Source organism: Helianthus annuus, chromosome 15 (assembly GCF_002127325.2).
Source record: "Helianthus annuus cultivar XRQ/B chromosome 15, HanXRQr2.0-SUNRISE, whole genome shotgun sequence".
Taxonomy (NCBI): domain Eukaryota; kingdom Viridiplantae; phylum Streptophyta; class Magnoliopsida; order Asterales; family Asteraceae; genus Helianthus; species Helianthus annuus.
The window spans coordinates 173,070,613-173,082,233 of record NC_035447.2 but is presented as its reverse complement, the minus strand read 5'-3'; the positions used below and the strand labels follow the sequence as shown (position 1 = coordinate 173,082,233).

The 11,621-nt window shown below is 39.4% G+C and overlaps 2 protein-coding genes and 1 long non-coding RNA gene across 3 annotated transcripts; 1 reads left to right on the top strand and 2 right to left on the bottom strand.

Annotated features, from left to right (window-relative positions):
• The first annotated feature begins 474 nt into the window (after window positions 1-474).
• Window positions 475-1,374, top strand: LOC118487125. Its single transcript, XR_004880370.1, has 3 exons — window positions 475-644; window positions 874-914; window positions 1,013-1,374. It is a non-coding gene; the product is annotated as an uncharacterized LOC118487125 (long non-coding RNA).
• A 5,339-nt stretch (window positions 1,375-6,713) lies between these two features.
• LOC110914653 lies at window positions 6,714-7,522 on the bottom strand. Its single transcript, XM_035984528.1, has 2 exons — window positions 6,778-7,522; window positions 6,714-6,736 (listed from the first exon to the last, which is right to left on the bottom strand). Exons 1-2 carry the CDS (start codon window positions 7,520-7,522, stop codon window positions 6,714-6,716), a joined length of 768 nt encoding a protein of 255 aa, XP_035840421.1.
• Window positions 7,523-7,906: 384 nt separating this feature from the next.
• LOC110913002 (tropinone reductase homolog At5g06060) lies at window positions 7,907-9,758 on the bottom strand. The gene is made up of 4 exons (XM_022157862.2): window positions 9,465-9,758; window positions 8,486-8,705; window positions 8,314-8,420; window positions 7,907-8,241 (listed from the first exon to the last, which is right to left on the bottom strand). The coding sequence occupies exons 1-4, from the start codon at window positions 9,756-9,758 to the stop codon at window positions 8,065-8,067; spliced, it is 798 nt and encodes a 265-aa protein (XP_022013554.1). The 3' UTR covers window positions 7,907-8,064.
• Window positions 9,759-11,621: the final 1,863 nt, after the last annotated feature.

The window sequence follows — 11,621 nt, the reverse complement described above, 5'->3', positions numbered from 1 at the left end:
AGCCGAGAAAGTGACATGGAATAAAATCACGAGAAAGTTTATGCGATCAGTAATATAACCATGAAAGGGATATCAGAGGCAACCAAAGGTACGAAGAAATGTGTAATCATATATATAGTGAAAGAGAAGAGTATAAGACTCTTAAGGCAACGAGTGAGAATGGGTGTGAGAGGTGAGAGAGTTGTTCATGGCTCTTGGGTGTGATAAGGTTTTGGGATCAATAAGTCCTGGGTTAGAATATCACAAGGGGTTTTCCCATATTTATTGGGTTTTCTCATGAATTGGTGTATAGGCATTATGCCTAGTGGAGATGGATATGGTCGGGTGGTTCCACTGGTGACACGATAATACTCCAGTAGTTCGTTAGTGATCCAAATTTGCCATTAAAAAAAAAAAGGTAAGAGAGTTAATGATAAACAATGAAGTCGTACCAAATATGGTCGTTGAAGGGTATTTCCTTCTCTCATTTTTCCATTTTGACCCAACCTTTCTGACCTGCCCATCTTGTCTAGGTGTTGGCTTTAGTTGCAGATTTCAAGTTTGTTTACCTCCTGGTCCCAAAAGAGTCACTTCGGCCTCCAATTTCTGTAAACGCAGGGTGACTTGCCAAATTCTTCTACAACTCTCCAGATAATGCATCCCAGGTTATTTCTTTTGCTTCAAATTATGTAAAAAATTTATAATATTTGAAGGTCACTTGCAATGGAAGTTATATGCATTGAATAATACGATTTTATATCTTCCTTTTTTAATATTCATTATTTCAGATATTGGGTGTTATTGGCCTATCGCGGTATTATATTTTATTCTTTTTTATCTTAGAAAGTTACGTATTCATATATTTATGAGTTTGTTGAAGTTTAATTATTTCAGACGGGACAAAGCTTTTTATTGTGGGTACTGCATCATCGCTGGTATTATTGTATTCCCATGTGCTTGTTTTGTTCTTAGAGGTGGCAAGATAGGCGGGTTGAAAACCCAAATGTAAGGCTGGCAAATCGTGTCTTAACAGGTTTAACAGGTTTCTGACGGCGCGCACAACATAAGTTTCAAACATGATTACGACTCGTTTCGCTTTCGATACATTTGGCGCTCCCGCCCCTGACGCGATGCGGTTCCTAAAGCGGGTTCAACAGGTGGTAAGCAGTAACACCGCACATGTTAAGGGGCAGAATTTTGTGTTTAGCAGGGTAGGGTTTGCTATTTAGAAAGGGGTAGCGGCGCAGCTTGTTGCTCGTCTACCTGCCATTAGTTTGTAATCGTATTGGCCTAACAATTTTTTTTTATATCCCAATACTATTATATTGAAAAGAAAATCATGACCTTTTCTCCCAAAAAAAAAAAAAAATACTTTCTACCTCATGTTTATAAAACAGTTTTATGTTTTATGTACAAAGATGAATAAATGATAGATCCTAACATTGTAATTTTAATTATCTTAAAAATTAAAAAAAGTCAAAGGGTGTATTTTTCAATCAAACAGGTCTAATCGTGTCTTTACAGGTACCCAATTACCAGCCCTACCAAATGTGGACCTGCTCATCTTGTCACCCATCCACCTCTACTAACTAGTTTTAGTTAATAAATGCAGTGGTTGCAAATGATGTGTTGGTGGGCTGAAAACCCAAATGCGAATGAGCTTAAGCATTATGTTAGGTGGACATGTTAGTTTTTCACTAAGTAATCAAACTTAATCTAGAAAATCATCATTGGTTTCAATCGCCAAACACATTAACACATTTTATTTCATCCCTATACTAGGCCGAAACGCAAAGGAACATGTTTTTTATATCTAAATATTTTTCATTTGGTTCTTTTCTTAATGTTATGTTTGTAATTTAATTGTCTCAGTTTTAAGCAAATACACGAGAATGCAATCCTTCTTGTAGATATTATGGATATCGGCCTTCGGTTTGATCAAATCTGTACAGAAACATTTTCAGTAGTATAATAGTGATCATTGTTTAGTCCAAAAGACAAAAAGGCTTATAGATATTAAGGATATCAGCCTTCGGTTTGATCAAATCTGTACAAAAACATTTTCAGTAGTATAATAGTGATCATTATTTTTATAGCTACTTAACATTTATTATTTTTTAAGACTACTAATTGTTATATTAACTCAATTCAGAAATTAAGGAATCACATTCAGCCCTATTTTCTTCAACGCCTAAAGACGAATGTCTTTTCTGAAGATGGTGGTAATAAACAAACCAAGCTTTCCAAAAGGATGAGATATGTGATCATCCTATTATGTTAACAAAAAGAGCTATTAAAAATGTGCTAGGGGGGATGAAATCAATCCAAAATCAGGAAGATTATTCGGTTGCTGAAAACATAGCGAAGAGATAAATATGACATTGGGGAACACGGTGACATTCTTTCATTCAAACTAGTTAACGTTTATGTACCTTTATGTGTATATATGTATATATCAATGGTTTGGTATGTATTCGGAAAACTGAAAATAGCAGTATTCAGTAAAATAGATTTTTTTTACTGTTTTTTTGATTTTTAGTGGCTACAAATGTGGCTGCTAAAGATCAAAATGTCGTCGCTAAAAGAGAACAACCATTAGCGGCGACAATTGACTTTTAGCGACGGGGCATTAGCGGCGATATATGGGACTTCTAGCGGCGACAATTGTTGTCGCTAAAGCTCTGTTTTCTTGTAGTGCGAACATCTTACTTTAAAGGGCATATGAGGGAAATTTGTATTTTTGTATTTCACAATGCTAATGCGACATGTTATCCCCCCTCTTACCAATTTTATTGCGAGTGTTTTTAATATCACCTCATATATATTGAAGTCTATGGGGTTCCACTCTAAAACCAATTGGTGATAGAGGGAGTAACCCAAGATCTTATTAATACAACCGGAAGGTCTTATTCTTCTGATGTGGGATAGGGCTCCTCCAATACCCTCCCGCACGTGTAACCCGGTCTATCAAGAGGTGTACACGTGGCCTTAACCGGAGCTGACATAGAGTCGTGGCTCTGATACCATGAAAATATACAATGTTGATTGCTTCCAAACAAAAGGGATACACGTATAAATACAGCAAAGACCCTAACAAACCAAGAGCTAATCTAGGGAGCTAAACTAGGAAACTATCAATTAGAGATATACACAGTTAAATACAATATATGACAATATATAAAATATATTTGACTAATAGTCCCCCTCAGTCGCAGCGGTAGATGGACGAACGCATAGACTGGACTTGAATCTGTTAAATAATTGTTTAGGTAGCCCCTTGGCGAAGATATCTGCATACTGGTAATCGGCTGGAATGTGTAACACGCGAATATCTCCAATACGAACTTTCTCACAGACAAAGTGAATATCGATTTCGACGTGCTTCGTTCGTTGATGCTGAACAGGATTACCGGATAAGTACACGGCTGATACGTTATCACAAAAAATAATGGTGGCTTCGCGTGTAACGATGTGTAGCTCGAGAAGGAGATTGCGAAGCCAACTTGTTTCAGCAGCCGCGTTTGCGACACCCCTATACTCGGCTTCAGCACTCGAGCGAGAGACTGTGTGTTGCCGTTTAGATGACCACGATACTAAATTATCTCCCAGAAACACACAGTAACCTGAAGTGGATCGTCTCGAGTCTGGACAACCCCCCCAATCAGCATCCGAATAAGCTGTAAGTTTCAGCGACTTGGAGGGTTTGATATGAAGAGCATGATTTGCAGTACCTTTAAGATACCGAAGAATGCGTTTTAAATATTGAAAATGAGGTTCGCGTGGCTCATGCATAAATAAACACACCTGTTGGACGGCATAAGAGATATCGGGTCGGGTAAACGTTAAGTACTGCAGTGCCCCGGCGAGGCTGCGATAAAGGGTGGCATCAGACATGAGAGAACCTGTTGTAGCACTTAACTTGGAGTCCGTGTCACATGGGGTGTTGCAAGGCTTACACGTGGACATGTTGGCTCTAGTTAGAATGTCTTTTACATAAGATTCTTGAGAAAGGAGAAGGCCATTTTGATTTCGTGTAACCTGTATACCCAAAAAGTGATGTAGGTTGCCCAAGTCTGACATGGCAAATTCTGTTGACAAAGAGTGAATAATTTCATGAAGTAAGCTGTCATCAGATGCGGTTACTATAATGTCGTCCACATATAATAATAAATAAGCCATGCGTGATCCTTTGCGGTATACAAAAAGTGATGTGTCACATGAGGTACTACGAAAACCGCACTTGGTAATGTACGTGGCAAACCTGTGATACCAAGCTCTTGGAGCTTGTTTGAGTCCGTATAAAGATTTTCGCAGCCGGCATACGAATGACGGATGTTGTTTGTCCACAAAGCCAGGTGGTTGAAATATGTAGACTGTTTCATTAAGGTCCCCGTGTAGGAAGGCGTTTTTGACGTCTAGTTGGTGAATGGGCCAATCACGGGAGATGGCAATGCTTAGCACGGTCCGAATTGTAGTGGGTTTAACTACCGGACTGAAAGTGTCAAAACAGTCGATACCAACCTGTTGTGATTTCCCGTTAACGACCAAACGTGCTTTGTACCTTTGCAAAGTGCCATTAGCGTGAAACTTGTGTTTAAATAACCACATGCAACGAATTATGTGAGCGTTTTCTGGTCGTGGAACTAACTCCCACGTGTTATTTTCCATTAATGCTCTATACTCATCGTTCATAGCCATTTGCCAATTTGGATCAGTTTGAGCGGCTAGGTGAGATTTCGGGAGCGGGGATATGGACGGATGGGTAGTGGTGTGGAGATTTATGGGGACTTTGGGTTTCGTGATACCGGATTTGAGCCGGGTGGTCATGTGGTGAGTTGGTTGGGGAGGTGGCGGAGGTGGATGGAATGGTGGTGTAGGCGTCGCGGAAGACGATGTAGGTGGCGGGTGGTTATGTGTTGGAGGTGACTCTGAATGGTGTAAAGGACTGGTGGTAAAGGGCTGGTACGAGGAATCGGTAGGAATGATTGGAGATTGTACAATAGGATTTGGAGTGGGATGTGTATGGGTAGGAGCAACAGTAGTGTGTCGTGTGGGGTTTGCATGGGTAGGAGAATAATATGATGTAGGATGAGTGAAAATGGTAGTGGAAAGATCACTTTCTAAGGGTGAATAGTCATAGTTGGGGTGTGATTGAGAAAAGGGGAAAGTAGTTTCATCAAACGTTACGTGGCGAGAGAAAAAAGTTTTCCCGGTTTCTAAGTTTAAGCATCTATAGCCTCGGTAGTCCGCGGGATACCCGAGGAAGACGCATAGTGACGACCGATGGGATAGTTTGTGGGGACGAGTTGACGAATGGTTTGGAAAACATGCACAACCGAATACTCGTAGGTGGTCGTAGGTTGGGTGTCGGAGATACAAGGCGGATGTGGGTGTGTGATTGTTTAGGATCTTAGTGGGTAGTATATTATGAAGATAAACCGCCGTGTGAGCAGCTTCTACCCAATAAGTGGTGGGAATAGATGCTCGAACAAGGATGGAAAGCATAATTTCGTTGATGCGACGAATCATGCGCTCGGCTTTGCCATTTTGTTGGGAAGTATGTGGACACGAGAATCGAAATTGTATACCATGGTTTGAGGCAAAATTTTTAAATTGATGATTATCGAACTCACCACCATTGTCACATTGAAACGATTTAATAGGCAGATGGAATTGAGTTTTAATGTAAGTATAGAATTTCATGAATTTGGTTACGGTTTCCGATTTATAGCGAAGAGGGAAGAGCCAAGTGTAGTTTGTGTAATCATCGATCAAAATCATATAGTATTTATAACCTGTGTTAGACACAATTGGGGACGTCCACAAGTCACAATGCACAATATCAAATGGCAAAATAGTAGTGGAATTAGATAAAACAAACGGCAAGCGTTTATGTTTCGCAAGTTGGCACGAATGGCAAAACATTCGGCTAGTTTTATTACATGAAATAAATTTATTGGAAACAAGAAAATCAACAATAGAAACTCCCGGGTGGCCTAGACGATCATGCCACGAGTCGGAAGAGGAAGCAATAAAAGCAGAAGATGCGGGAACTTGAGCAGGAGCGGTGACCGGATAGAGATGACTATCATCACTGTTGTGACGGGTCAATATTTTCCCAGTCTTGAAGTCCTTCACAAAAAATCCAAACGGGTCAAATTCCACAGATACATTATTATCACGAGTAAATTGTTTGACATAGATAAGGTTTTTTGATCACTTTGGGAGCATACAAGACATTTTTAAGGCAAAGGTTGTGTTGAGAATGAGGAAAGCTAATGTTCCCTGATCCAAGTATTGGCATTTTGTGACCATTTCCGACAAGAATTGATTTAATGGAAGTAACAGTAGGAGAGTTAGAACATATACCTGGATCTGCACTGAGATGATTGGATGCCCCTGTATCCATATGCCAGTCCAGTTCATTCGAGTCCATAGCTAGCGCCTGAAAAGCCTCTCCAATGTCAATAGGTTGGAGTGGGTCAAACTCGGTGATGTGGGCTTGGGGTGGAGCCCGTGATGAAGAGGGACTGCTATTGTTACTGTTGGACCGGTTATTGGGCTGCCAAGGGCCCTGCTGATAGGGAGTAGCCCACCCCTGTTGGGTTGGGTATGGGCACGGTGGGGGAGTCCAAGTCGCTGGGGGGCCATATGGAGAGGCCCACCAAGGAGCATAGGCAGGTGGCCCATTAGGTTGAGCGGAAAACCAAGGCCCAGTACGAGTCTGATTGGAGCTACTTTGGGGTTGCGAGTGGGCCTGCTGAGATGGACCACGATTGGGCCGATGTCCATTGGAACGGCGCTGCTGATTGTTGTACCTGGGTTGGCCACGAGGCCCATTATCACGACGCTGAGGTTGTGGGTTGGGTTCAGGGGCAGGGGCAGGAGGTTCAATAGCAGCTGCAGCAACCGGGGTTTCCCGTGCCGATTGACGACGTTCTTCCAGATCTAGCAGATTCACAGCGACTTCCCAAGATGGAAGTGTTTGATTAAGTTGGGCAGCAACAGTGTCATATTCAGGCGGTAATCCACGAACAAGCTGAATAACTAGGCGATTTTCACTAACCGGACTTTCCACATCAGAGAGTTGATCCGCAATTTCCTTCGGTTTCTGGCAGTAGGCTTGCAGCGAGGGCATGGATTTCAGGGTGAGGTTCGTAAAAGCATGTTCCAAGGCGGCGGCTCTGGATCCTTTGTTGTTCAAGAAAATACTTTTGACACGACCCCATGCTTCAAGAGCAGTCGACTCAGGTTCAAGAATGCGAACAAGAATTTCATCAGACACGGATCCGTAGATCCACTGAAGCACAATTGCGTCTATCTCCATCCATGACTCGTAGTTGGGATCTTCCTTTCCCGGTGGCTTGGTTCCGTCAATGTGATCAAGAACCTTGTAGCCACGAGCATTTAACTGAAACAATTTCACCCATGATGAATATGTTACCTTGGTGCCATCTAAAACTCGAACTTTGTTTTGTATGTTGTTCACAGTGTAAACTGGATGGCAGGGCAACAGTTTTGGCAGAGGTTTCTCCTTTGTCATTCATAGTGAGAACAAAGAGAGATGTGGGTTAATTGGGATTGGGTGAGGGGAAAAAAATGTGAGACCGTAGCCTCAAAGAAGAGAGAAGAGCAGTGTAGAGACCGTAGCCTCAACAGTGGCGGCAATAGGTTTGCTAGGGTTCAGAGCGTTTGCTCTGATACCATTTTGAAGTCTATGGGGTTCCACTCTAAAACCAATTGGTGATAGAGGGTAACCCAAGATCTTATTAATACAACCGGAAGGTCTTATTCTTTTGATGTGGGATAGGGCTCCTCCAATAATATATTTACATGTTGATAACAACCAATCAAATTTGAATACAAATTTCATCATTCTTCTTTTGTTTTGACTTATAGATTCTCACATATAGAAACAAGCAACACATGAATAAATACACACAATAACATCATAGCAACATGCGTAACACGTTGAACAATGCGATTACCACAATAATCACATTATTATCATAAATATATATTTAAATACACACACACACGAGATCGACATAAATTCTTGAACGATAGGGAAATATGAAGTCATGATCATGGGAAAGCGTTGACTGAAAATCCTCCATCAACAGCTATTGTTTGGCCAGTGATATAAGAGGCAGCAGGCATGCAAAGGAATGCAACGGTTGATGCAATTTCATATGGTTCCGCAGGTCGTTTCATAGGAGTTCTAGATACCAGTTTATCCATAAACTTCTTATCACTTAGCAACTGCAAAAACAAATATCCCGTCAATCTTTTATTAAACTACAACTACAAACAAGAAAGATTCAAGTATATTACTGGTTCAACACGCGGCGTTTTGGTGTACCAAGGTGCTACACTATTAACCCGAACATTGTCGTCAGCCCATTCGCATGCAAAGTCCTTTGTAATCTGTACTATTGCACCTGTTGATATTAGAGGGAAGTTATACTCCGTCCCCTTAATAGTTTCACAAAGGAAAACCATATACCTTTAGTGGCTGCATAGATAGACCCCCTAGAAATGTTAATTAGACCTGCAACTGAAGAAGTGAAGACAATGCTACCAACTCCAGATGCCTTTAAAAGAGGGTGTGCAAGTTGAGATATATGGTAACAAGATTCCAAATTAGTAGCCATAAACATGGAATACTCCTCGGCCGTAAACTCTGTGGTAATAGTCTTAAGCAAGTTTGTCCCAGCATTGTTTATCTACAAGTTGAGATAGGTAACAAGAAAACTTGTTAGGTCTTTGAATTCAAACTCAAACTCAGTTAAATTGAAGCTTGACTAATATTAATTAAGATAACTCATGCTAGAGAATTTGCTGATTACAAATCGTGTAGTGCTTGCTTTTTATTAAGGTTGGTCTCTTTTATTTTCAAGTTAATTACTTTGACTCTATAAATAATTAGTTATTATAATTATATAATAAATAATATGTATCATTTCGGTTCTTTATACTTATTGTAGTATTACTATATTAGAAACTCGTGTCTTATTCAAGTTAATGAAATAAAATACTAAATAGTTAGTAATATATCGTAGTATATTATCATTAGTGTAACTTTATTTAATTAACCTTTAATTTAAGATATAGAATACCAATAAGTGAAGCGAATCTTGAAATAAAATTTCAAAGCTTACAGAATTAAGATACGTGTGTTTATTACATATAGATTTATTTTGTAATTATATTTTGTATTATTTACGTTGTGATATTAGAAATTTGTGTATTAGTATTATTTATTTTAGCTATGCCGGCGATATTATTTCCGACAACACTCACCCAAATCAAAATTTTAGTATATTTAAAGATTTGTTTTGCACCTCACAAAGGTCAAGCTAGTTCTCGGCTTGTTATATATTTGTATTTCGTTTTATTTAGTACTCGAACATGATTAAAATATCCTGATTAGATGCCTATAGTCACGCGATTAAAATAACCAAATAACTACCAAAATGACTTACAAGGATGTTGAGCTTTCCATTGAACATGGACGAGACTTTTTCCATGAGTTGTTCGCGTTGAGGACGGGATGACACATCGCACACGGATCCAGTGACGGTGAAGCCTTTGGCAGACCATTCCTGTAATCGTTTGTTTAGTTCAGCTTCTGTACGAGAGCAAGTGTGCACCATTGCACCTAATGCGGCCAATTCCTCCACCACGGCATAGCCAATCCCCCGTGTACCGCCTGTGACTAGAGCATACATTCCGGTAAGAGACCATCTTGGGTTTATAGTTGGAGAATCAATGGTCATGTTGTTGTTGGGCTATTTTGCTACCACCTTTCAATTTATTACATGGGTTGTTTACTCTTGTATAAAGTATATATAGAGGTGCGGTGCTTAGGGCAGGTGGGGTGGTCACTAGTGACCATTTTTTCATCACTCACAATATCCAATCATGTTTCGCCATGTCAGCAACCATTTTTTTTATCACTCACAACCTTTTTTAGGGGGTGTGGTCATCACTCACCACCACACCCAACAATTTCCCTCCAACCAACAATTACACTCAAAAAAAAAAAACATTAACGCGTTGAAAAAATCACGAAAATGTGATTTCGTTAAACTATCACGCGTTATATATGGAGGTCGGGGTGGGAATTCGTTATTTCCACGCGTTATTTTTGATCTATCACTCGTTATATATGACCACCCCGTGTCCTCTTATATTTTATTAGTTAATGATTTATAAATAAATAAATAAAAAAGCATTTTTGCTTGAAAATAATAAATTGCACATTTGCCAAAGAGGTAGTGGGGGAGTGATTAGGAAAAGACTTAGTGTTTCTTGTGACCCAGGTTTGACTCCCACTCTTCCTATTATTTTATGCGGTATCCAAGTGAAAGGCGAATACGGGTGACGCCGGTTCGTCTTGGATGGGAGGCGAGATTTTACCGATTATTCCATTTTCATGTCTTTGGGCGGGTGAAGGTCGGGTTTCCGCGCATCTGGGAGAGCCAAGTGATTGGCGGCGGTCTAGTAGTCGACCTTGGCCACAGCGTCCAGTGTCACGATAATTGACACGTCGTTCCTTGCCGTTAAAAAAATTACACATTTATTAATTTTTATGCTTTTCTTTTTATTACGCCTACATTAACATGACACGGTCTATTTATATATGGCATTTACGCATGTTTATTGTGTAACATTTATTGATATTATATCAAAGAACAATATATTATGCCAAAATCTAGTTTCTTGACGTTTTAGTCAATATAGTGAGATACTAAGTTAAAAACGGGAAATATATGTAATCGAATTCAAATATTATAATTTATTATTATGTATTGAAAATGATAGATGGTATTTACTATTTAGACACCTCCCAATTTCATTTGGACATACTTTATACGTCATATATAGAGTTATATGTCGCGTATAAGTTTTTCAGTTTGCAAAAATACCGTTGTTGTTTTATCATGTCTGGCGTGCTAAATATGATACGTATAGCGGCTGCTTAATACGCCACGTATAAGTCTATACGTACCATCTAGCATGTCTTGTGTAGAGTTATATGTGACATTTAGAAGGGTGTTTTTATGTTTTTGTATAAAAAAAAATTAGAAGGGTGTTTTTCTTTTCTTTACAAAAAAAAAAAAAAAATTATACAATATTTTTTCGTTTTTTCAAGTTTTGTAAAAATTAAAAAAAAAAGTATATATTTTCTTATAAAAAAAAAGCAATGTTAAATTAAGAACATTAGATATAGATTTCTTAACATAAGATAAGTACATTTTTTATATAAAATAATAATTATGGTAGCGTTTGGTATGCAGGAATAAGAGACGGAATGGAATAGATCATTACGAGGGAATGAAGAAAGGGAAAATTACCAAAATGTTGGTTGACCAAGAGTGTTTTCAAATTTGTCACCCTCCTGCGTCCTTGGAATGACTATTCAGCCTCGGAAGCGTCCGCCTTTCACGTTGAAGTGTCCGCCTGTCACGTTGAAGCGTCCGTTTCCTTTCAGGTGACACGTGTTCGATGCTGAATCGTCCGCCTCTTGCTAACGTGTCCGTGAAGCTTCCGAAGCGTCGGCCAAAGACGCAGTTTTGTTTCTTTGTTTCTTTGTCCAATTTTTTTTTTAACTTATAAACTTTGTTTCTTTGTCCAAA

Coding starts and splice junctions, on each gene's coding strand:
- LOC110914653 (XM_035984528.1), bottom strand. CDS start 7,522: ATGACAAAGGAGAAACCTCTGCCAAAACTGTTGCCCTGCCATCCAGTT. Junction 6,737..6,777: donor GTACAACAATCAGCAGCGCC/GTTCCAATGGAC, acceptor CCATCTCAGCAG/GCCCACTCGCAACCCCAAAG.
- LOC110913002 (XM_022157862.2), bottom strand. CDS start 9,758: ATGACCATTGATTCTCCAACTATAAACCCAAGATGGTCTCTTACCGGA. Junction 8,706..9,464: donor ATGGAAAGCTCAACATCCTT/GTAAGTCATTTT, acceptor CTCAACTTGTAG/ATAAACAATGCTGGGACAAA. Junction 8,421..8,485: donor TATCTATGCAGCCACTAAAG/GTATATGGTTTT, acceptor TAATATCAACAG/GTGCAATAGTACAGATTACA.